The sequence below is a fragment of the Suricata suricatta genome, chromosome 17, assembly GCF_006229205.1.
Source record: "Suricata suricatta isolate VVHF042 chromosome 17, meerkat_22Aug2017_6uvM2_HiC, whole genome shotgun sequence".
Lineage (NCBI taxonomy): Eukaryota > Metazoa > Chordata > Mammalia > Carnivora > Herpestidae > Suricata > Suricata suricatta.
Window position 1 is genome coordinate 57074349 of NC_043716.1, and position 24419 is coordinate 57098767.

Consider the following 24419-nt stretch of genomic DNA (forward strand, 5'->3'; position numbering starts at 1 on the left):
ATCTGTTGTATTTTGTTGTATAGCTTCTTCCCAAGATTGTCATCTAGGCTCTCTAAAGAAAATAGGGACCACGCTCGTTTGGGGAAGAAAATAAACCTTACTTTAAGGAAAAACCCCCAATAACAATGGTAGGGAGAAGACAACGAAGCACAGGGCAGAATAAATGCGCTTCAGGTCACGTAAAATGTGGGGGGCTGCCGGAGGAGCTGCCAGAAGACAAGATATGTGCCCCGACCAAACATCCGTCCCCCGCAGGGCAGAGCCGCGTTATCACTCCCAAGTCAGGGCTGGAGACAGCCAGTCTGGGCTTTCTTATCGGGCCCACAGGTGCTGGGCTGAGACTGCAGTTTTGGTTCCTCCCCTACCCTACCCCATTATAATCACTTGCCCTGTTTCCTAGCAACTGACCTACGCAGCTGCCTTATTTCCCGCTTTCTACCCTTTATAAGATGTGCGTGTTCTCTCAATAAATGAGGCTTGATCGGAGACTTGTCTTGCCTCCATTCTCTGTGCCCCCTGCCCTGCCCCCAATTCTCACCTCCTCCCTCAGGACCTGTGTTGACTGACCTGTGGGACGGGTCAGTTAAACAGGAAAGTATGCGACTCTTTACACCATGGTTATTACTGATGTCTGTGCCCTGGACCCAAGAGTGTTTATGTATGTACGTTCACCTCCTGCTTGTGCTAACTTTCTTCTACTTCATTGTTATAATGATGTTTATACAGAATCATAAACTCTAACACATAGCAAGGAATCTGCTGCTAGGTAGTTAACGTTGGGGAGAAAAAGTCAGGCTCAATTCTAAAAAGAAGAAAGAAGGGATCCTTGATGGCTCAGTCGGTTGAATATTAGGCTTCGGCTCAGGTCATGATCTCATAGTTCGTGGGTTCGAGCCCCGCATTGGGCTCTGTGCTGACAGCTCGGAGCCTGGAGCTTCTTCGGATTCTGTGTCTCTTTCTCTCCCTGCCCCTCCCCTGTTCGCACTCTGTCTCTGTCTCTCTCTCTCTCAAAAATTAATAAACATTAAGAAATTTTTTTTAAATTTTATCTGTAAGGAGTAACCAAGGGAAATGATCTAGACAAACATCTGATCTTATAAAATTCCTTACTCAGAAAGTATAAATGGGTAAGAAATTAATGAGAGGAAAAATTAGAGGCAGAAACCACCCCCCAGAGCAATGAAAGCAGCCCCAGGACTTCGGGGGGGCTCCCACATTTCCCGCCGGCCCATCACACAGAGGAAGGGTCCCGAGCCCGCAGCAATCATGCCTGGGGTGACGGGACCTGCATGCGTTCAGATGAACGGAACAGTCAGAAGGGAGGAACTGGCACACAATGACGAGTGACCGGCCTCAGAGGACCCTGCAGGCTCGGGGTGTGTGACCCTTCCCTGGGGGACGCACCGTGTCCCGCCTCCCTCCACGACACCGGGTGACCTGGCCTAGTCCTGGGAAGAGGATCCTGGTTTTACGATAAAGGCCCACAGGCAACACGTGATCGTAGTTATCAAATGACTTCGATCAGCAACAGGCCTGGGGAAATCACTGCCCTTCCGTCCCCGCCTGTCCCCTTCCCTGGAACCTAAAACAGCAGCCACTTCTGTGGACGACTGTGCTGGTCTGGCATATGCCCTGAGGGGACACACGCCCGTGGGGACACACGTCTGCTTCTATAAGTTTGGTGCCGCGGTCACGACCGTACTCGGACACACAGAAGAGGACACGGACTCCGCTGACCCCATCCAACCGCCACCCAGAACTGACAGCTCCGAACCGCTCTGAGCGGTCGGATGAAGCATGCGGGCGAGCCATCCATGGCCGGGGCGCTCATGTCGCACTGCCACGCCGAGGCCCCCCGGCGCCCCACCCCGTACCTGAACGTGCCCGCCTCTTGGAGAGCGTCCTGATTCGAGGCCTCCCTCGCCACCCAGGCCTTCGTGTTGAATAGGCACTGGTCTTCCTGCTGCTTCAGGAGCGCGTGCAGCCGCGCCTTGGACGCCCGCAGGAACGCGGCTGTGAGAGGCAGAGGGCCGCGCCTGGGGCATCGCCCATGGGCACTGAGCGGGGGCGGCCCTCGGCCCCAGGGTCTCAGGGAGAATCTCGAGGTGCGCCGGGCTTCCCGCCGCATCCTGGGGACCGCTGGGGCGACGGTCGCGCTCCCAGGTGCCCCGTACCTTTGAACTGGTCGTCCGCGTCCAGGAGGCTGAGAAGGATCTCCACCCGCCGCATGCCGCGCTGGCGGCCGTCCTGGTCGCGGAGCATGCCCACCGCGCTCTGGATGCAGCTCCTGAGCAGGCTGGTCGTGTCCACGATCTGGCCGTGTCACAGGGACCGTCAGGCCTCCCCGCCCCGGCCAGAGAGAGCCGCTGGGGGTGCTGCAGGCGCTCAGGGACCCATCGGGTCAGATCCCACCCTGGCCGTGAGCCTGGACTCCGGGAGACAGGGGGTAACTGCCTGAGAGATAGAAATTAGACAGAGCCAGACCCACCTGGCTTCCGCCCTGCTCCACGCTGCCCGTCGCCTCCGAGCCTTCCATCCCCAGGCCTGCTCCTGGCGCCTCCCCTGATCCGTCGGCAGCCTCGGATTCCATCGGCTCCTCCAGGCTGTCTCCAGCCCCCTGTCCCGTCTCCACTGCAACAGAAGCTTGATCGAGCCACCGAGGAAGGGCGCTGCTCTTCCCCGCAAGCCCCCCCCCCCCCCGTCCCTCACCCCTGCGGCGGGTCACACGGACCCGGGCCACGGGCTACACCAGCAGCACCCCTCCCCTCTGTCCCAGGCTCGTGCAGCCAAAACAGGGCACTGGTGACCTGAGTCTGACACTCAGCAGACGGCCCCCCCCTCAGAGCCCGACGCGTCCACGATGGCCCACTCTCCCACATGGGCACTCTGACCTCGGAAGCCATGGACGGTGCTCTGGGGTTTGTCCCCCGTTGGGCAGGGGCGGGGACTCGATGGGGACGGGAGGGCAGCCTTGCACCTCCCTGCTCCTCCGAGCCACTGGCCACCACTCCTGCTGTCCCCCCTACACCCCCAAGCGCTTCCTCGCGACTTACACTCAGAGTCCTCTTCTGGCTTAAACAGCTGGCTGATGGCCACGTCCTGCAACTTGGTCACGTCTGAAACCATGACTGTGGACATGTGGAGGTCGTCAATGTGCACAGACTGCCACAGCCCTGTGAGGAACAAAGGCACAGAGAATGTCGTCATGCTTTTCCTGGCGTCCCCCTGTTGGCCACGAGCAGGGACACGCCACAGGTCCTGATGTTTAAATTTGCTGCCGTGGAGGGACACCTGGAGGGCTGCGTCGGTTAAGCGCCCAACTTCGGTTCAGGTCACGATCTTGTGGTTTGTGGGTTTGAGCCCAGTGTCAGGCTCTGTGCTGACAGCTCAGCTGTCTCCCTCTCTCTGCCTCTCTCCCACTCACTTGTGCTCTGTCTCTGTCTCAAAAATAATCATTAAAAATCTAGGGGCGCCTGGGGGGCTCAGTCGGTTAAGCATCTGACTTCGGCTCAGGTCATGATCTCACAGTTCGTGGGTTCGAGCCCCACATCAGGCTCTGTGCTGACAGCTCAGAGCCTGGAGCCTGTCTTCGGATTCTGTGCCTCCTTCTCTCTCTGCCCCTCCCCTGCTCCTGCTCTGTCTCTCTCTGTGTCTCACAAAAATAAATAAAATGTTAAAAAAAAAAACCTTGTTAAATACACCTGCGGCTGAGTGAGTTGTGCCCTTCAGTCCAGACTCCGGTTACACACAGAAGCCGCCGGGCCTGCTGTCTATGCCAACGACTGTTACACACAAACAGCAGGAATCAGAATGAAGAGCTGCCTTTCTGTAAAGGGGATCTGAAGATTTTTGGCTCTTTTTTTTTTTTTTAATATTTCTTTATGTATTTTGAGAGTTAGAGAGTGCATGAGCAGGGGAGGAAAAGAGAAAGAGAGGGAGAAAGAGAGAATCCCAAGCAGGCTCTGTGCTGTCAGGTCAGATCCCAACGTGGAGCTCGAACTCACAAACCCTGAGATCATGACCTAAGCCGAAACCAAGAGTTGGATGTTTAACCGACTGAGCCACCCGGTGCCCCAGTTTTTGATTCTTTTTATATTTTTTAGTGTACTTGCTGCATCACAGCTAGTAAAGGGGTGAAGGAAACTGGCGAGATTTACCTCCTGTTACCTAGGACGTCCCTCAAGAAAACTGTTATTTGCCAATTTCTAGAATACCAATTTTCTTATACATGAACTAACTGGTGACCCATTCCTCGGAAGAAAAAGAGAGGCTTAAGAGAGCGTTCCCTGCTCTCCAGCCAGGAACAGGGTGCTTCCAGAACGACGCCAGTCGGGGTGACTTCTCTGGGCTATCCGTGGACTAAGAGGCAGGGAACCAGAGAGACCAACCAAGTGTTCACCTGCCAGTCAGTAGATAAACACAGCAAGCCCAGAGACCCGTGTTTTCTGTAGTTTAAGAAAATTGCATCGGAAACCAATCTTGCTGAGATGAATACCAATGGCCTGATGCCAGACTCGTGCGCCGCGGGAGCAGGTCAGGAGGAACTCACACGTCACCTCAACAAGCGTACTCACTGCTGTTTCCAACCTACCCCCATGGAATCCCACGTAGGACGCTCCGCTCTCTATCCGGGACAGTTTCGTGATGAAATAGACCAAGATGCAGTCCTGATTTCCTTGCATCTTGTTGATTTCATTTATGGCAGAATACCTGTTTTAAAACAAACAGGCGAGGACAAAACAAGTCAAAACAAAAAACCCAAGCAAATAAACAAATCGGAAGCAGGCTCCAAGCTCCGAGTTGTAAGCACACAGCCAGACACGGGGCTTGAACTCATGAACCGCGAGATCATGACCTGAGCCGAAGTCGGACGCTCCACCTATGGAGCCCCCAGGCGCCCATCACGTCTTGTTAGCTCTAGCTACACTCCGTGCCTGTCTGCCCTCTTGGGAGAGAAGAGGGCAAGGTCCCAGCCAGCAGGAGCACTCCCCCGCTCCCCGCTCGGAAGTGCCGTCTCCATGCTGACCAGGAGCCCGTTCTTGCAACCCTTGATGAGCCCACTCTGAGGCTGCTAGGGGTGAGGCTGGCTGAACTCTAGGGGTGAGGCTGGCCGAACTTTCCACCTTGAGAAACCGGGTTCTGTAAGCCCACAACCGTGCTATCAAATACAGCTTCCAAATACAGAATTCACCTTTCCCCCAACTTAGTAAGGGAACCAGAGTTAATTCTAAAAGCACGGGATTTCCCCTATACTAGTACCACACAAATGTCCAATAAATACAAACCAAAGCTTCTTATAGAAGCTTTGCCACAATTGCCTTTGAACTTGCAATACATTCGAATCATGCAACTGAGGGGCACCTGGGGGGCTCAGTCAGGTGAGCGTCTGATACTGGGTCAGGTCATGTCACTGTTCATGAGTCTGAGCCCCAAATTGGGCTCTATGCTGTCAGTGTGGAGCCTGCTTGGGATTCTCTCTCCCTCTCTCTCTCTGTCCATCCCCCCAACTCTCTCAAAAATAAACATTAAAAAAATTTTTTTTAAATCATATAATTTAAAATTAATAATTACCAAGACATGTAGAAAATTTTTTTAATTATGTAATTTAAAATGAATAACTATACAGACACGTCTATAGGCATATACTTCTAGGTTATTCTTTTTTTATAGTTTTTTATTTGAGAGAGAGCATGCACACACAAATGGGGGGGGTGAGAGAGAGACAGAGAGAGAATCCCAAGCAGGCTCTATGCCATCGGCGCAGAGCCCAACTTGGGCCTTGAACCCACGAACTGTGAGATCACGACCTGAGCTGAAATTAAGTGTCAGATGTTTGACTATCTGAGTCCCCCAGGGGCCCCTCTAGGACATTCTTTCATCTCCTACTAATATTCTGTAACTTACACTTCTTGACATTTTACTATTGTTGCCTTGTTTTTAGCCTTTTCTCTAGCCCACATTCGGCGGGGAATGAAAAGCAAGAGTCTTTTATTTGTATTTTTTTGTTAACTCTGACACTACGCTGTTTTCACGGAAGAAATTCTTTAGAAACTCCTGAGGAAAATCTGGGCTTTCTGGGTAGTTTCTGAGACATCTACCGAACACCTACTTAGCTGAAGCAATGAGCTGCGCACTGCGGACTCCATCTTCAAAATCCGTCTGAATAATGAGGATTTTACACCCGGCTGCATCGGTTAAGCAGTTTCTGAAAGAAAAAGGCAATTATCCACCCTAGGAAACAGGCAGCGAAACCCCCCAGACTGACAGGAAATAGAAGATGCCCGAGAAGGCGTGAGTCGGGTGAGGGTCTCTGTGTGAGTGGACACGCCAGGGGGAGCGTGGAAGCTGCGGGAAACACTTCCCTAATGAGACTAAAGGATGCCCCCTGCCCCCCGGGGATGCCCACGCACAGGGCAGCAGAGACAGGGGGACCGGAAGCATGGAGCAACCACCCTCTGCAGCCACATGTCTTTGGTGTTCATGACCCAGTGCTGGTGACAGCCCGCGGGTCCCTGCAATCACGTGCGTGAAGCACCAAGCGGTCAGGGCAGGGGTGGAGGGGTGAGGGGACGGCGGGAGCCGCACTGGACTTCTCGGAGGAACGAGCACTCAGTGTCGAACTGCTGCAGAGACAGGATCGTGGCCTTCGGAGCTCCGTCCTTTCCTCCTGGTTCCAGAAGTTCTTTGCAGTCATGGCTGGTCAGCAGTCTGGAGAAAGTGGTGACCTGCAAAGTCAGGAAATGCAAATTATTTGATAGAATCCAAGGGCGGGTATACAGGTCTGCTGCGTTTAGGCCCTAGAAACGTGAGGATGTTCAGCAAATACCTTCTATGGGCTCAACACGCACTGGGCAGTTGGTACACAGAAAAGAATCCAAACCCAGAGTTTTTAAAAATGAGGCAGTGCTGAGGCAAACAGAAGCTATGGGATCAAAAGGTACTAGAGAGAAGCCCCATTCTGCCCCCAGTGCCTTCAACTCTCCTTGGACGCCAGTATCTCCCCTGCGCGGCCCCGAATGGTTGTTCTGATGGTCGCTTAGGGTCCAGCACACCTGCCATTTCTCCTCACAGCCGTTCCGCGTACCTCCAGATGGCATTCACGCGGATAGAACCCCTTCCCCTGTGACAGCAGGTCACAGCCACACAGAGCAGACTGAAACCCCCCTGACGGGTGTGCCGACACCGCAGCTCCGGAGCCCCTGACCCCGGGCTGGCCTGGCCACAGGGCTTCTGACTCCTATGTCCCGCTGCGTGGGGCCTCTGCCTGGATGTCACAGGGGCCTCGCAGTCCGTCCAGGACGGAATTCACCCCCAATGCTGTTGGTCATTCCTGGACTGTGGTTAACCAAACCTCGGGCCATTGAAAGAAGAATCCGGGGAACCATCCCTGGACCCCTGCGTCTTCCACAGCCCCCAAAAGAATCCATCATAAGCTCTGCCAATTGACATTAGAAGCAGTTCTGCATTCTGCCCACTTGCTCCTCTCTGACCCAGCTGGCCCAGCAGTCTCCTGACCCATCTGTCCTTTCTAGGACAGTCTTTTACCGGGGCTGCTCCCTCCTGCTCGCAGGCAACGGGACACGTCTCGACACACATCCTTCCATCCCTCCCGTCTCTACAGCAGACCCAGCTCGTCAGCGCCATGGAAAGACCCTGCATCAAGTCTCTCCAATGGCATCTCACCCCCATCTCTGGATCCTTGCATCCTTGAACTTCACGCTGCACAGCGACCAGTTCCTGGACCTATTTCCCACCTTGTCACCTCTGCTCAAGTGGGCTCTGTGCCTATGATGCTTCCCCAGCCACACTTCATAATCAGCTTGAGGGTCGCCTGACCCCAACCCTGATCTGCGTGGCCCCTCTCTGCCTCTCCAGATAGCACTGTCTTACGACACCAGTGGACCTGTTCGCAAGTCTTACACTGTATGCTGAGCAAGGCCGAGAAGGGTGCCAAAGCGTTTTTATGTTCGCAGTGCCCTCAGCGTGGGACTCGAATGCGTCCCTTCGCTCGCTGAAGCGAACGTGGTACACAGCGTCAGCATCAGCACCGAGGCTGCATGGAAACAGGCACTCAAGGCTCGCTTGGCTTGACCTTGGTTGAGTGTCTGAGTGTTTGAGTATTTGAAACCAGAGTCTCAACATATCCATTTATGACTCCTATGCACTGCCTTGGAAAGAACCCTGGATTCTGCAAACCGGGGACCCAAGGCCTCCGAGGTGAAAGGGGCCAAGGGTAACACGGCAGAAAGACAATCACCTCCGTGAAGACGACGCGGCGGCCCGGATCCGTCGTGCGCAGCTGGGCCTGGACGAAGTCCGCAAAGGAGCTGTGGTGCTGCGCGTGGTAGTACTCTTGACACAGCGCCTGGGCGGCGAACAGGCCCAGGGAGGAGGCGCCCAGCCGAACCACAGCGTCCGGCGTGGCGCAGCCCAGCAGGGTCAGCTTGGCCTCATCGGACACCTTCTGGTAGAGGTCGTCGGTCAAGGCCCCGCGGCCCAGTCTCTCCGTGACCTGCAGCACCACAGACGCACACGCGTCCGAGTGGTAGCCGATGAAGACTTCGGAAGGGCTGTATTTGTGTCCGGCTGCAGGCGGCTCTGCCTTCACATCTACGAATCTCTGCGCCCAGGCCTTGAGCTCCTGCACGATGCTTTTCTGCCACGTCTCCAGGACGGTGCTGATGTCCAGATAGTGTTTCTCCAGCCGGTTGATGAGAGGGGTGGGGAAGTGCTCGTACACTACGTCCTTCTCTTCGATGACGACCAGCCGGAAGTCTGGGCGGACGCGGCACTTGACCCGGTGGGCCCCCAGGCCCAGGTCCACGTACCGCTGGCCCCCGAGGCGGACGTAGCACTGGTTGAGCGCGTCGTACAGGCTCTCGTAGAGGCTCTGCAGGTTGAGCAGCACCACCATCTTGCCTGTTTCCATGCAGATCTTCACTCGGTTGATGTTTCTGCAGATCTGGGTGTACTCTTGGTCCCGGGGAAAGCTGGAGCCAAAAATGATCTCCGGCTGCTGGTCGTCACTGAAAAACGCCTGCTGCAGGACCTGCAGGGCCGCGTAGTTCCTGGTCAGCACGAGCAGGTAGCGGGCTTCGGAGTCATCTGGCTCCCGGCCTGATGCCTGAAGGTCTCCGTACAAGTTCTGCTCGATCAGCTGCAGGGTGCTGACTTCCTCCAAGCATTTCGCCTCGGGCAGGTTGGCCATGAACACGTCCAGGGCGTGGATGTCATCTTTGCCACTGAAGTTGCGGAGGACGGCCTGCGCGACGTCTTGCAGGGACGGCTCGTTACCAGAGGCCTTTGCCTTGGCGAAGACCATTTTGATGAGGCTGTAGTAGTCACGGAGCCCGAAGAACTCCTTGTCTTGCTTCTCACACACTGTTTCGTAGGCTCTCGCAAAGGGTGCAAAGAACCCCTGGACCCTTTGCTGGATCAGGGGCTCTGAAGAGCAAATGCCCTTGGCACTCGCTATGAGCTCCCTCTTGTTGGGACTGCCTCGTGACACAAAAATGCCCCGGTTCATCTTGGCAGGGTCCAGGGCCCAGTTGGAAATGCCTATGAAGCCAACCTTTTTGTGGGGAGCGGGGTCGTCTTCAATGCACCCGTATTCCAACAGCGGGTGCAGAGTCTTCAGGGGCATTTTGGGCGAGTCTTCCGCCAGTCCCACCTCGTCCAACACCACCACCGAGACGTACTGCTGCAGGTCCTTCCCCTGCTGGAAGCGGGCACACTGCCTGAAGGTGCTTATGATACCCTGGGGGGTAGAGTGCGGGCTGCACTGGAATGACACCAGGTGGACCTGCTTCAGCCTCCGGAACAGGTCTGAGTGGGCTGCCGGGCCTTGCATGGCGTCCGCCACGATGGTCTTGGCAAGAGATTTAGAGCTGCCAGGCTTTCCTACCAGGAAGAGGGGAATCTTCAGCTCGATGCAGATGACCATCATGAAGACATTCTCTTTCAAAGCCAAGTTCCTAGCAATGGTTTTCCGCAAAGACACACCGTTCAGGAAAAGGTCCTGCACTCGGGTGACCTCCTCCAGAAGAACCTTGCTGTCGCTATAGGGTTTTGGAAAGAGCCTGCAGATGGCCCTCCAGTACGGCTCCCTCTGCTCCAGAGAGGCGTGGTAGCACACCCCGACGGCCAGCACCAGGGACCAGAGGACGGGATCTCTCTCAAAGGCGTTTTGGTGCGCGTCGGACTCGCAGAGAAAGGCATCCAGCTTGGACAAGAGCGTCCTGCTGTGGCCGTGAAACCATGTGAAGACTTTGACGCAGCGCTCCACGTCCCTGAGGCTGACAAAACCGCACTCGTTTCCTCTCTTCCTCATGAAACTCTGCGAGGCGGAAAGCACTTCTGTGACCGCACGGATCTGGGTTGCGTTCATGCCGATGGAGTCCACTAGTCTCTGCACAATCTGTTGGATGTAGAGTCTCTCGGTAGTGTCGTTCAGCTGTCCGAAGTCCCACACCAGGGGGATGAGGCTCGGCGGCAGGGCGTGCACTCGGTACACCAGCTGCCGGAGCGGGATGGAGCCAAGCCGCTCCGCCGTGTCCTCCGCACGGACCCTGTACCCCAAACCGGCCGCCTCCAAACGGCCGATCATCTCCTGCGTGTGCCTCCGGTAGGGGTTGCAGGCGGCTATGATGTGCAGTCCCGAGTCCTTGGCCAGGGGCTGGCCGTCCACCGTGCGATCACACAGCACTTCCTTGATACAGCTGATGGCTTCTGTCGTGTTGGCTTCGTCGAAGAACAAGATGGTGTCCAGCTGATGCCGCTCCTTATTGAGGAGAGCGAGTTCCTCTGCCTCGCGGACCTTGGAGTAGATCATCTCTGCGGTCGTTCCTCCGTGGACCTTGACCAACCTCATGGTCTCCACCTTGGCGCCACCGCGCTGCAGGTCGCTGAGGAACTTAATGAGTCTGGTCTTCCCGCAGCCGGTCTCGCCCATGATGATAACGGGGATTCCACACCGAAACCGCATCTCGATGGCAAGGATCTTAAGCATGTTGTCCATCGTGAGCTCATAGGTTTCATCCGGGTCCATGGGCCAGTGGATCCCTAATGCCAGGCAGAGTCTCTCAAGTTTCTCGTGCCTGGGCAGCTGATCAAAGTCAACGTTGAAGGGCACCCTCTGGAGCAGCAGCCCCCGGAACAGTTCCATCTCCATGACGTTTCTCTTTATGACCCTCCTGCTTTCGAGGTCCACAGCGTCAAGGCTGCCGTTCTGGTTGGGCTGGATGTGGAAGCCAATGAACGTCATGGACGTGTGGTCGCTGTTAAAGAACACGTACGGGTGAGGCTCGGACTCCCACTTCTTCCGGAGAGTGAAAGGGGCTAGGTCTTCTTCCCTGACCCCGTCCATGGTGACTGCCCACCTCCCTGGGCTCTGGTCGGACGTGTGGAGGGTGGGTGTGGCGAAGTCCCTCGCCATGAAGATCATGAAGGTGACCACAAAGTTCTTGAAGCCTCTCAGTGTGTCTCCGGTGATGCCTGCGTTGCAGAAGAGGGAGGCTTCGCAGTCTCGGAGCTGGTAATTCAGGAACCCGGCGAAGTTCCAGAGCTCTGACCAGGATGGGTTTATCACCCCGCAGTAGATGAGGAAGTACTGGAGGCACTCCTCGGGGGTGCCCTCCACGCAGCCCTGCTGGTACAGGAACGAGTCCAGGTTTTCCTTCTCGTGGAACCGTTTCAGATACTGGTAAGGTCTTTGGAACGTCTCGCTTTGGAACACTTTCTGGTCCATCCCTGGATCTCTGGAGCACTCCTCGGAGTTCAGCTCCATGTCTATCACTTCTTTGGGAGGCCGGCAGGTGACTTTTGGGAAGATGTCCAGAAAATTGAACTGGGGGCCATGCGTACTCTGGAAAGGGGAGACACAAAGAAAATGCTTACGATTACGCTTTCCCAGCAACGCCTCTGCATCTCAGCCCGCCACATGCTCGGCACCGGACGGACCTTTGTTGTCGGGAGCTGCCGGAGAAGAAAAGAGATGTGCCTTGCACCAGAAGAGCTGCCGGAAGAAGAGATATGTGCCTCGACCTTGCAAGATCAGCAGCCCGCAGAGCAGAGCTGCATTGTTGCTCCCAGCTCTGCAGAGCTGCGTCATCACTCCCAGCTCAGCGGAGCCGCGTTATCGGTTTCCCAGGCTCGGGGCCTGTAGGCTGGGCCTTCCTATCAGTTTCCCAGGCACTGCGCTATGCTGAAACTGCAAGTTTTCGTTTCTCTCTTATCCTTGCCCTTGTTTCTTAGCAACTGACTTACGTCAAGTTGCCCGTTTTCTGCCTTTAAAAGACGTGTGTGTTCTCTCAATAAACGAGGCTTGACCAGAGACTTGTCTTGCCTCCGTTCTCTGTGGCCCCTGCCCCCCAATTCTCTCTCCCTCCCTCAGGACCTGCGTTGACCGACCTGCGGGGCGAGTCACTTTGTGAGAAACCACTTTGCGTCAACTGATTTCTGTAGACCTGTCTGCACACAAGCTGCTTTCCTCTGTATGAGGAGGCATCGTAGGGGCTACCTTCTCCACTGGTAAGTCCTTCTCTACCCGACTTCTTGAGACAAAATCTCTACAAAGAACAGTTCTTTTGTTCAGAACTGTAGGTGACAGGGCGCCTGGATGGTTCAGTCGGTTAAACATCCGACTTTTGATTTCAGCTCAGGTCATGATCCCAGGATCGAGGGATCGAGCCCCATGTTGGGCTCTGCACTGAACACAGGGCCTACTTGAGACTCTTTCTCTCCCTCTCTCCCTGCCCTTCCCCCATTTGCACATGCTCTCTCTCTCTCTCTAAAAAGAAAGGAATACATATGCCAAAAGCCTCCTTCCCATTTCAGCTGGCATTAGGAAACCGGACTGTGCCCAGCAGACGAACTCACTGCGCTCCGAACACTGCTGGCATCTCATGCACACAGCATGGATTCTGGACTCAACAAAACCAATGTAAGCCACTGCTACCTAACGGCAGCATTTTTATTCCAGACGTTATTAAAAAGTGATTTTAAAGACCGATTCGTCTTTACTAACACCGCGCACAGCTGCTTCGCTAAGGTGGGGTGGGGCGCACTGGCGCAGAGGGGACCACGCCCAGCGGTACACACCCGTCTGGAAGGCTTCTTGGGCAGTGCTGGGGTCCGCTCCAGGATTTCGATGATGTATAAGTGGGTCGGGTTCCGGAGCCACACTTTCCCATTCACGTCCATTAAGTACTGCAGGACGAGGAGCTTGAAGATGAACGCCCAAATCCCGCTCTGCACCTAAAGGCGGACCAGGCAGGCGTGTGAGCGCTGACGCAGCACGGCCGCTCTCCCAGCCCCGAGGACCATCACGCTCTGTCCTCGCACACGGTGACGCTGAGTATCAACACGTGTACAAAGAGGACATTCTCTTCCCCGGAGGAGGCGGGGCAGGACGCGGGGGCTGCGTCTTTCCTGACGCAGCCATGCGACGGAAGCCCCGGGCACGTACCGAAGAGGTCACGTCGAAGTGGAAGATCATGGGTCTGGTCTGATAGCGGGCCTTCAGGAAAGGCAGGAGGGAACACAGGACTTGGTTCTCATCCACCTGAGGGTCGATCAGTCGGATAACCTTTAGGGGCACCGTTTCCCCCCTCAGCTTCATCGTCAGTTTGCTGTGTAATCTCTCCACATACAGAGACTTTCCTGTAACATCAGAATTTGGAAATTAGGCACCAAGGCTGAGGACCAGGAGTGAGAGAATCCAGGAAGATTTATTACAAGGCACTTCTCTGTGCAAAATTCCCAACAGATGAAATATATCATCCCGGTAAAGAATGTACTTCTGGGGCGCCTGGGGGGCTCAATTAACCGTCTGGCTTCGGCTCAAGTCACGATCTCGTGGCTCGTGGGTTTGAGCCCCGCATGAGGCTCTGTCCTAACAGCTCAGAGCCTGGAACCTGCTTCAGATTCTTCTTCCCTCTCTCTGCCCCACCCCTGCTCACACGTTCCCTCCAAAAATAAATATTTAAAAAATGGTTATTGTTTAAAAAAAAACACACTTTGAACCCTCGAATCTCCTTGCTGCTGCCTGCTCGCTCGCTACCCCTCCCCCTGGGACTAAGGACGGGGGAAGGACAGTGGCCGCCCCACCCATGTAGGGGGTGGGGAGCACCAGGCTTTCCACAAGGAGAAGGTAGTGCTGTTTGCGGGACCAAGTCAACAGGAGGGAAGTCAAGGGGCATTTTTCTTAACAAGACAAAGCAGTTACACTCCCTCTGCTCTCCAGACCCACATCAGCCGCCAAGTGGCCAACGGAGGTTACAGGACGGGAGGGGGGTGCAGACCAGCTTGTTTAGAGGAAGGTGCCTTGGGGCCCTCAAGGCGCCTGAGCCCGAGATTCAGTGAGAATCCGTGTCCCGCTCCAGCAGGGGCCCTGACTCACAGCTCGAGAATCAAAACCTCTCTGAGCCTCCGTCCCCCAAGCCCGCCCTGCTGGCGGGGGGAGGGGCCGTCGGACGACACCACCCAAGGGGCCCGCCCACCCCGCGGCGGCCATTACCGACGCCCGCTCGCTCCGACGTCACGACGCCCACGCACATCCGGTCCCGGAAAACGTCGGCGGCTGACCGCACGTGCGCGGGGACCCGGAAATGCTGAGCCAGGTACGCCTGCACGTCCTGGAGGGGCGCCTGGGGCATGACGGGGACCTTGTGCTGGCTGAAGGCCGCAGGCAGGTGACAGTGCTCCCGCGCGCTGTCGCACACCACCACCAGCTGGAAGTCCTCGCGGTGTGGCCGCGAACACAGGCTCAGGAAGAGCGCCTCGGCCTGGCTGGCCACCTCATAGCTCAGCAGGTCGGCGTAGAGCAGGCTGTAGACGCCTCGCCCCCGGGAGCCCGGCGTCAGGCAGCGGCGCAGGAGCAGCGCCACCTCCTCGAACGTGGTCCCCGGCGTGCAGAGCAGCACCTCGTCGAAGGTGGGCAGCGGCTGCTGCGGGGCGTGCATGTAGACGGCCAGCGCGACCGGCAGCACCTCGGAGTGGCCACAGATGATGAGGTTGGGCCGGCCCACGTGCAAGCCTTTGGGCAGGCGGCGCTGCACTGGACACCCGCGCATCCACCCCAGGAGGGCCAGACAGCGGCCGAGCGCCTCCAGGTCCAGGCAGTGCGGCAGGAAGGCGCGCATGCACGCCATCGACTGCTCCAGGATGGCCTGCAGCTTGCCGGCCAGGCTGGGCTCCCGCAGGAGCGCCGCCTGCAGTCCCTGAATCACCGTCCTCTCCTGCTGCCGGGGAGCCTCCCCGTCGGGCTCCTGGAGGGCCCTGGCCACGTCCCTCGGGGTGCAGTTGGCTTTGATGAAGGACAGCATGGTGAGGGCGGCTTCGCTGGGTGTCGGTTTCATGAGCTCCGCGCTCAGGTACACCAGCTGCTCGGCCGTGAAGTAGTTGAGATAAAAGTGCGTGGCCCGCTTCTCGGCCACGAGCGCCTGCCAGCGGTCCAGGAAGTGCTCCATCTGCCTGCTGACGGCCTCCAGCAGCTCTGCCGCTGCCCCACTGCCCTTGAGCCGGATCGGAGGCTCCAAGTGGAAGTCCATCTGGACGGAGACGCCGTGGTGAGGGGAGCAGTGCACCCGCGCCGTCCAGGCCCTGAACAGCGCGTTCCCGGCGGAGTACAAGTCGATGAAGGCCTGCACCAGCCTCTGCACGTTGCAGAACACCTGTGGTGGACAAATCAGGAGCCGTGTCAGAGGGGACACCGGGGACGCCCGCTCATTCGTGATATGAAGTTCCCACTTGGGCTCAGGTGTGTCTGAGGCCACCCGGGGTGCCTCCCAGAGGCCGACCTCCCAAGAGCACTGTCTTGGGACAAAGGCTCGCTCGCAGCGCACAAGCAACCTCGTGAGACCCTTGCTACAGCCCGGAGACCCTCCCGCTCGCCAAGACGCCTCTGTCCACATGTTTACTGTTAATTCAACCGAGATCTACTGTCTCGATCTTCTAGTACTTTGGGGTTCTTGCGGATTCACAGCGATTGAAGCAACCGAAGTCTCTTTCTGGGACCCAGCGCCGGCTGTCCCGCTGCGATGCAGGGGGCTAACACACAACTCGGCCTGCGCAAGGCGGGTTTACCCACCCAAGCAGGTGGGCCGGTTGCAGCTCAGACGTCTCTCGGCGTCTTGGATTCGGGCCCCCGCGTTCTGCAGCCCACTGCCCCCGCCCCGCACAGGTTTAAAGCAGAAGGCCTCCCCTCGCTTCAGGCAAGCTCAGAGCCCTCTGACTGTCCGGCCGCCGGGCGGTGGGAGTCCTCACCTTGGAAAATATCTCTACTTGAACGTTGCTGTGCTCCTTCTTGCCAGACATCAGCATCAGCTTGTTCAGAAGCTCCTTGAGCTCCTCCAGAGAGAAGTCGCGCGTCTCCTCCCGGCCGCCATGGCTCTCGGGGAGCGATAACTGCAGAACCATGTCCGGGGAGATCTGGGGAAACGTGCGGGGCACAGGCTGGCTTTCTGGAGGCTGAACCCCCACCCCCGAGTGACAGCAGCCCGCAGAGGCCCCTGCCAGCCACGCTGGGACGTGGGGCGGCTCACCTTTTGGCCACCTGTGGGGGCCCTGATAACATAGAGGCCTCTGTTGTTGATGGCCGTGGCCAGAGACAGGGACGAGAGCTCCACTGAACCGTGGCTTTCCTTCACGGTCTTCAGCCACTCCAAGTTCCTGGCAGAGTCACGCTGTTGGGACAGGAGGAAAACCTTCTTCCTCTTCCTCCCGGGGCTCCTCCTCCTCTGCTCTCACAGCGTAAGCCCCTTCTCCCCATGTCCCGCTGGGGCTGCAGTTGCCTGCTGCCCTCTCACCAGTCTCCCCTCCGGTCCCTGCCCCACAGTGTTGCCCTTTTTGTAGCGGGCTGTGTGTCCGCGTCCCCACCAGTGGCTGCTGTCCCGGTTAGCACGCGGGGGCCCAGGGGTGGGACGGTGGGGAGGCTTCGTTCTGCCAGACTCCCAGCAGTGGTGACACTCGGTGGAGCAAAGGCACTATGGCCTTATGTTCTAATTGTACGTATTTCTGGGGACTCCAAGGCCAACCGGACACACTAAGGAGAAACTAGCACACAGTTCTTTGTCCGTGAGTAACTTTCAGCAGCAGAAATGGAGATGCCTCGACCTGGTCCTTCTGTTTCTCTGTCTGCCCTCACCCTTGGTGGCCTTGGCGCCCCAGCCACGTGACGGCCGGGCCTGCTCGGGCCCCGGGCACGCGGTTCCCTTAAACTACCACATTCATTCCTCTTTTCTCATTAAAAATTGTTCATGTTTTATTTTTGAGAGAGAGACAGACGTGAGCAGGGGAGGGGTGGGAGAGAGGGAGACGCAGACTTGGAAGCAGCTCCAGGCCCTGAGCTGTCTGCACAGAACTCGTGAACTGGGAGATTGTGACCTGAGCCGAAGTTGGATGCTCAACCGACTGAGCCGCCCAGGCGCCTCCCCTTCCCCCAAACATCATGTTAAACCATAAACCCAGGTTGGTCAGGCGGGGCAGTGCGCAGTCCCGCCCCTGTGGTGCCGAGCGACCCCGCGCGCCTTTGCCGGCTCCGATGAGGCCGGAAGCGGCTCACCAGCTTGTGGGGCAGGTACGGGTCGTTCTCCAGGGCCCGCCACAGCTCGCCCAGCCGGCTCACGAGCTCGTTGAAGCCCGCGCCCGGGCCCAGCTCGTACAGCAGCGGCGCGTAGCCCTGCACAGCGTCGTGGAAGCAGGCCACGCGGTCCACGTCGATGTCGTTCTCCCCCGCGGAGATGGAGGCCAGGTCCACAAACACCTTCAGCTCATTGATGCCTGGGGGCAAAGAGGGACAGGTGAGCTGGGGCGGCTCCCGGCACTCTGAGCTCGAGCAGGGGTCCTGAGTGAGGTCGAGACGGGTGCTGCTGCCGCGTCAGGGTCTTTCGTGTCTACTTTCTGCTCGTCGTGAAATCCGCGCCCTTTCTTTGGCCGCGACGTCGACACCAGTGGTCAGCACCTGGCCGTGCGGAACCACGGTGACGCCCAGGCACACGCAAGGCTTCCGCACACCTTGCTTGCTTTAATCCACACGACCTCAGCGACGTATACGAAAAGACATGGGCTCAGCCAGTAAATACTGTGCCGACAGCCAACTATAAAGAAATGGGTAAACCTCCCTGGGGCCAGTCACCAATCAAAGGTGTGCGTCCAAGTGGGCCAAGGAGCCCACGGTTGAAAGCATGGCAGCTCTGGATTAGAGACAGCCTCCCCCCTGCACACCAGAGCCGCCTCCCCTCTCCCCTGTGCTTCCATCGCCTCTCTTCCATACCCCACCTCCTCCCCTTTGTGCATCCCCTCCACTGCAGGCACCCAAGCCACAAGACGAAAAAGGCTGCCAAGCCCCCGGCTGAAAAAGAAACACAGAAAGTTGACGTAATCCAATCTCTCTGGGGACAAAGACTTACCTTGATTTGTAGCTAAAATCAAGCCTAGGGAAAAGCTAAAGGAAGTAAGATTTGTAAGAAAAGGACCCCCAGTGCTCGCAGTACGCATGCAGAGTGGGGGGGAGACAGTAGGAAACACCTGCCCTGGAATGAACCCTATGGGCAGTCGCTGCGGGAACCACACATCAACCTGAGCGAGGCAGCCTCACGACCACGTGAGCAACGGGATGCCGCCCCCTGCCTCGAGCCACCTGAGCGCCCCCTCCAGATGCCACGGGGAACCGCAGCACGCAGCCGTACCCCCAAGAGCCTCCTGGACCCAGCTGATGAACTCCTTCCTCTGGGACAGCTCGCTCAGGCACTGACACCGGGGCTCCGTGACGTCCTGCAGCAGCCTCTTGGCCTGGATGAGCTGCTTGTTGATTCGGTCCAGCTTCTCGTGGCGAAACTGGTCGAAGTTATCCGTCTGCGAGACAAGGCTCTACTGGGCCCGGGACGGGTTACGGGGACCCCACGCCCACCCTTCTGGACGGGCAGGAACCAGAGGCAGGCACGTCTAGCCCCTGGCCCGGAGACCTGGAACCCCCACTGCTGTCCCCGGAATCGGTGAACAGTCCCTGCCCCGCTCTGTACCTGGCGTTTGCTCAGCTCCCTCTGCAAGAACCCCGCCAGCTGCAAACGGCTGCCTGTCCTATTCTGCAGGTAAGCGCTCGAAGTCCCGGACCAGGGACCCGCTCAAGAGCACGCTGCTGGGACTCAAGCTTGCGTGCGCATTCGTTTCCAACTCTGTGCTAATCTTAATCACCGTCACTAGCATGGATACTGTACCACAGGCCACGGGACACCCCGGAAGCGCTCGCCTGAAGGAACTCGTGGCTTCTCCCCTGTGGCAGGGACCGCCCGCCACGGACGGCTCCTTGCCCGCCCAGGGGACGTGAACAGAGCCAGGCAGACGAACCCCTCTTTAGCCTCCCCCAGCCCCTCTCCAGCCCGATGAGACCAGAACTCTCTTTCCAAATCCCTGGCTATGCAAACAGGGTCTAGGCCCGTTCCCAAGTTCTCAAAACTCGTGCTGACCCGGGAAGACACTCCCTCGCCAGCAGCTCACACGGTTTATAAACAAAGGTGGAGACAAGCCGTTGGCACGGCCAGCGTCAGGTGAGCGCTCCCGGGGGGGGCGGGGAAGACGCCATCCTGTCCGGCTTCTGGGCCCACGAGGCCCCCACCGCCACTCCACAACCTCCCGAACCCCCCGCCCCAGGGGTCCCTGGCGAATCACTTACAAAGTTTAACAAAGTCTGTAGAACGCTGAAGTCACCGGTCAGGCCCAAATTCTCCTTGACCTTCAGGATGGCCTTGGCTGAGCTGACGGCCTGGTGCAGGTGATGGCACTCCTTGATCTGCCTGACGCGGTCCTTGACCCAGTCTCTCTGGTCCCTGCTGTCCAGGGCACACATACGCTGGAGCTCAGAGGTGAGCTGGCTGTACCTGTTCACGAAGTTCTTGAAGACGACGTTGACCTCCTGCAGGGTGACCGCTCCCGACCTCAGGTCCTCGTAGAGACCCAGGTAGCGCTGGAGGCAGGGCTGGAACAGGCAGTCGTGCGCCTCCTCGGGCTGCAGCCGCTGCCGCTCCGGCTCCTCCTCGGGCTCGCTCAGCCCCTCCGCGGCCTCCGCCCAGAAGGCGCAGAAGATGTGGCTGTCCTTGAGCCAGTCCATCTTCTCGGCCATCTCCTGGACGTGGGGGCTCAGGCTGTAATGGGTTGTCCGCTTCCCGCCCAGGGAGGTGGCGGACAGCCTCACTGTCACGGCATCACTCAGACTTTTGCTGTCGAGGTCCTCCACGTGTTTTCTCGTCACCTCCTCCAGGTCCACTGGGAACCCACAAAGAAACGTCAGGAGTCAAACCTCTGCTCACGACACCCCTTTATTTTCCCCATATCGACCGTCCTCACTGCACAAAAGAGAACTCACGTGAACGCACTTGCTGCCACTTGTCCTCAGTGAGGACCCGCCGGGCTCCCCGCACCGGCCCCCTCAGCTTGCTCACGGGTGTTCACAACACAGCAAGCACGGTCCCCTCTAGGCACTTCTGGGCACACGTGACAGTGTGGACACTGCCTGCTCCACTCCCCCCTCCCCGCTCTAGGGGCACAACACACAGGTTTTGGAAAAGTCACAAACACAGAAGGCTGGGAGAAGCAGAGAAGATCACGGCCGGGGATGGGGAGGGGGGATTAAAAAGCAGCCCTGGAGCCACGGCCAAGCCCAAGCTGGGCCCCAAGGCGTGGCCGGACGGCTCACATCGGGGAGGCTGGCGGCATCCACCCCGGTCGCACGAGTGGTTGGAGGTGAGGAGAAATAAGGAGGCCTGGCTTGAAAAGCTGGAGAAGAAGCCAATTTTCACACTCACCCTGTTCTATTTTGTTTTAACGTCTTTTTATACTTTATTTTTGAGAGGAGAGATATCATGAGCAAGGGAGGGTCAAAGAGAGAGGGAGACACAAAATCCAAAGCAGGCTCCAGGCTCTGAGCTGTCAGCACAGAGCCCGACGCAGGGCTCGAACCCACGAACCGTGAGATCATGACCTGAACGGAAGCTGGATGCTTAACCAACTGAGTCACCCAGGCGCCCCACGCTCACCCCATTCTAGGCAGCAGGACCCCGCCCCTCTCCACCCCAGCCATCGACAGCTGCTGACGCGGAGGGCTCTGGGGCGCTCGGGAGAATCAGGCATGCCCAGACACATGTCCTTCCTCAGGAAGATGATGGAGGAAGTGTAAGAGGAAGGACACACGCCACGGGCAGCGGGGAGGGGAGGCAGGAGCAGGATCCTGAGAGGACCAGATGCGGACGGTCCTCCAGCCCCTTCCATCTCTCCACTCCCAGGGCCCCGCAGCCGGGCCCACGTCCCCCACACTGGTCTGAGCAGCCCCTGGGACAGGACCTAACATGTCTACCAGAGGCCCAGCCGCACCCCCTAGGGGCTATGGTCAGTTTGCTAGGCGCCCTCTTGCACAGACGGACAGATTCCCAGACACGAGGTGGAAGGCTTAAACATGGATGACAGACACAGAAACATCCACGTGAGGACAACTCGGAGGAAACAGGAAACCCTGGGGTAAAAGTCAAGGAAAACCTCTAAGCCGAAAATGACAATAATCTCCGAAAGACAAGACACTGCAATTGTCAACACGAGCAGAGAAATCTAAAGGGAGTTCGGGCAGATCAGTGTGACGACTGAGATGAATACGTAAGGGGAAGGCTGGATGTCAAGGTGCCAACATTTCTCAGAAAGCGGAGCGAAAACCAGAGACAGAAAACAGAAGAGGAAATTCCTCCACTGCGGGAGGGCCGGGACCCAATGAGGTGCCCCCTCGAGAAGAGAAGAGCCCATCCAGCCGCTCAGGCGAATTTCCCGGAGTCAAGGACGGGGATTTCTAGGTCAGGAAGACCTAAGTACGCCCGGTAGGATGGGTGGAAGGTCAACCCGACTCTGGCGCGGCACCGTGAAATCTCCGAAAGGCGGGGCTGGAGAGATGTCCGGAGCCCCAGAGAGGGAGACCAGGAGCCAGGGTCACATCTGACTGTCCCCAGCACCAGGGACAGCGGAGCAACGCAGCCCACATCTGGCAGGCTCTCCCCTCTGTGAGTCTGTGTTATACGTGAGTTCAGCTTCAGTCTTTCCATCCTGACCCAGAGTTTACCTTCTGGGTCTACACTCGGAGGGCTACGTAACTATCCTCAGGTGCAAGGGAAAAAAACAAGAGGCCAAGGGTTAATGTCCCCGAGCTAGTGGCTGTGTGTGACGCAGTTTGCGTACTTTGTCCTTGAGGTGATGGCTGCTCCCTTGAACCCCACGGCCATGGCCGCCTTCACAGGAACAGACGTTGGCCTGCGCACCAGGACAAGCGTGCCCTGTCATCACCACGTGGCCTGTTTACAGTAACCACTCAGTCCTGCCTCTGTCCTGCCCACCTGCCTGCTGGCTGATTATGAAAAGCCCTGCGTCCGGGGGCTCAGGCCACACATTTAGAGTCCCTGTTAACTCTGTGCCATCCTGGCCGGTAATAAAGACCCCCTGCATTCGGCTTCCGTGGTCTCGATAGGTCTCTGTGTCACATGGCACAGCAGTGTGCACCCGGCCCAGTGGTTACTCTGGCCGGAAGGCAGACGTCATCAATGGGCAAGGACTGCAGAACGGATGGGCGGGGGGAGGGAACATCACAGATCAGGGTGGGCGGGGGGAGGGAACAGATCACAGATCAGGGTGGGCGCGGCGGAGCGCCTGGGCCTGGATGGCCGCTCGGGGCTAAACAGCCCAACGACCAAGGCGGCACCTGAAACTGGACCCGTCATGAAACGCCTCCCGGCCCAGGTGGGCACTGCGGTGTGCGCGTGCGTCCGGCTCCTGGGATGCCTCCCCCAGGACCCCCCCTCGTGTCCATGCGGGTTCTCTCGGGGCTCACCTTCCACCAGGTGCTTCACATCCTCGCACAGCTTCAGGAGGCTGTGCACACACTTCTTCTCTTTCTTCAGAAACTTCAGTTCCTCCTTCCTCCAGTCCAGCACTTCCTTCACGTCCTGCTTTTTCTCCTGCGGCGAAAGGCGCTTTCTCTCTGGAAAACAAAAGGAACCCTGTAGAAGGAGCCAGTATCCTCCATGGCGCCCATCTGGGCCAGCTCCCTTTTTAAAAAAAATGTTTTTAACGTTTATTTATTTTTGAGACAGAGAGAAACAGAGCATGAACGGCGAAGAGCAGAGAGAGACAGAGACACAGAATCTGAAGCAGGTTCCAGGCCCCGAGCTGTCAGCACAGAGCCCAACATGGGGCTTGAACTCAGGAACCGTGAGATCACGACCTGAGTTGAAGTCGGACGCCCAACGGACTGAGCGCCCAGGTGCCCCTCTGCAGGCCCCTGTGAGGACGCTCGGAGTGCAGGGACATAGGGACGGACGGGGCGGCTGCCACGGGCACAGCCAGGCTTGTCCACGCACCCGCGAGCCCAGCCTCGAGGAGGGAAACAGGGCGGTCTCCCAGGCTCATTATTTGGTCACTTTCCCACCATCTTCCTGAGGATTAGAAACCATCCCCTCTCGGGGCGCCTGTGTGGATCTGGCACTTAAGCATCCGACTTTGGCTCAGGTCATGATCTCATGGTTCATGGGTCTGAGCCCTGCATCGGGCTCTGCTGACAGCTCAGAGCCTGGAATCTGTCCTCAGATTCTGTGTCTCCCTTTCTCTCTGACCCTCCCCTGCTCACGCTCACGCTCTGTCTCTCTCAAAAATAAATAAAACGTTAAAAAAAAAACCCAAAAAACCATCACCTCTCAACTTACTGACGGGAAGAGCCACTCTTCACAGAGGCCCCTTCTACAACCCGCACGGACGCACGCTGGCCTCGCCCACCACCCGGAAGTGGGGATGGAGCTCCGACACTCACTCAACAGCCAGATGTCCAGGAACTGGCTGGTGTGCTTCACGATGAGCTCCAGCTGTCGAACCAAGATGGTGCCCGTCAGGAGGTCCTCGGTGACCTTGGTGAACACAGAGTCCGCGACGGCCAGCAGCTTCTTGCTGTCCTCTGTCATGTTGGCCAACACCTTCTCATCGGTTTCTGAGCAGGTGGAGGAGAACAGACTTAACACGGGGTGCCTGCTTCTGCCGCCCCCCACCCCGGCCCCGACTCCGTGCAACGCAGGGCTGCCCCACGGCCTGCTCGCTGCTCTGCCCCCACCACGAGCAAGACAAGCAACGGTCACCCTGCGTCCCCACATGTGCTTCTCTCCCTTAGCTCGATTCTGCTTTTGCCTGGAAGGGGTCCCAAGTGACCTTGCTCACTGCGGTGACTCCCGGCAGGCGGGACTCGGCCAGGAGAGCCGCGCGCCTCTGGCTTTTAAAGCCTGTGCCCCTTCAGCGAGCGCGGAGGATCGTTCTTGAACGACTCTCTCCGTTAGGCACCACGTCTCGAGAACCCGTGCAGAGAGCAGCGCGCTGGGCGCCCAGCGAGGTGGCCCAGGGGGCGTTTTCAC

The 24419-nt window shown here is 57.7% G+C and overlaps 1 protein-coding gene across 1 annotated transcript in view; it reads right to left on the bottom strand.

Annotated features, from left to right (window-relative positions):
- The window catches only part of RNF213 (ring finger protein 213), a 98867-nt gene that overhangs the window by 31219 nt on the left and 43229 nt on the right, over positions 1–24419 (bottom strand). The window contains exons 21-38 of the mRNA XM_029927121.1: positions 23831–24004; positions 22856–23005; positions 19670–20259; positions 18687–18852; positions 17561–17778; positions 16542–16682; positions 16264–16428; positions 14516–15671; positions 13466–13659; positions 13099–13254; positions 8258–11863; positions 6586–6725; positions 6110–6205; positions 4592–4710; positions 3054–3173; positions 2489–2631; positions 2175–2313; positions 1875–2013 (exon numbers count right to left, since the gene is read on the bottom strand). Of these exons, the coding sequence (XP_029782981.1) occupies positions 1875–2013; positions 2175–2313; positions 2489–2631; positions 3054–3173; positions 4592–4710; positions 6110–6205; positions 6586–6725; positions 8258–11863; positions 13099–13254; positions 13466–13659; positions 14516–15671; positions 16264–16428; positions 16542–16682; positions 17561–17778; positions 18687–18852; positions 19670–20259; positions 22856–23005; positions 23831–24004 (7612 nt within the window). The remainder of the gene's footprint in view (positions 1–1874; positions 2014–2174; positions 2314–2488; positions 2632–3053; positions 3174–4591; positions 4711–6109; positions 6206–6585; positions 6726–8257; positions 11864–13098; positions 13255–13465; positions 13660–14515; positions 15672–16263; positions 16429–16541; positions 16683–17560; positions 17779–18686; positions 18853–19669; positions 20260–22855; positions 23006–23830; positions 24005–24419) is intronic.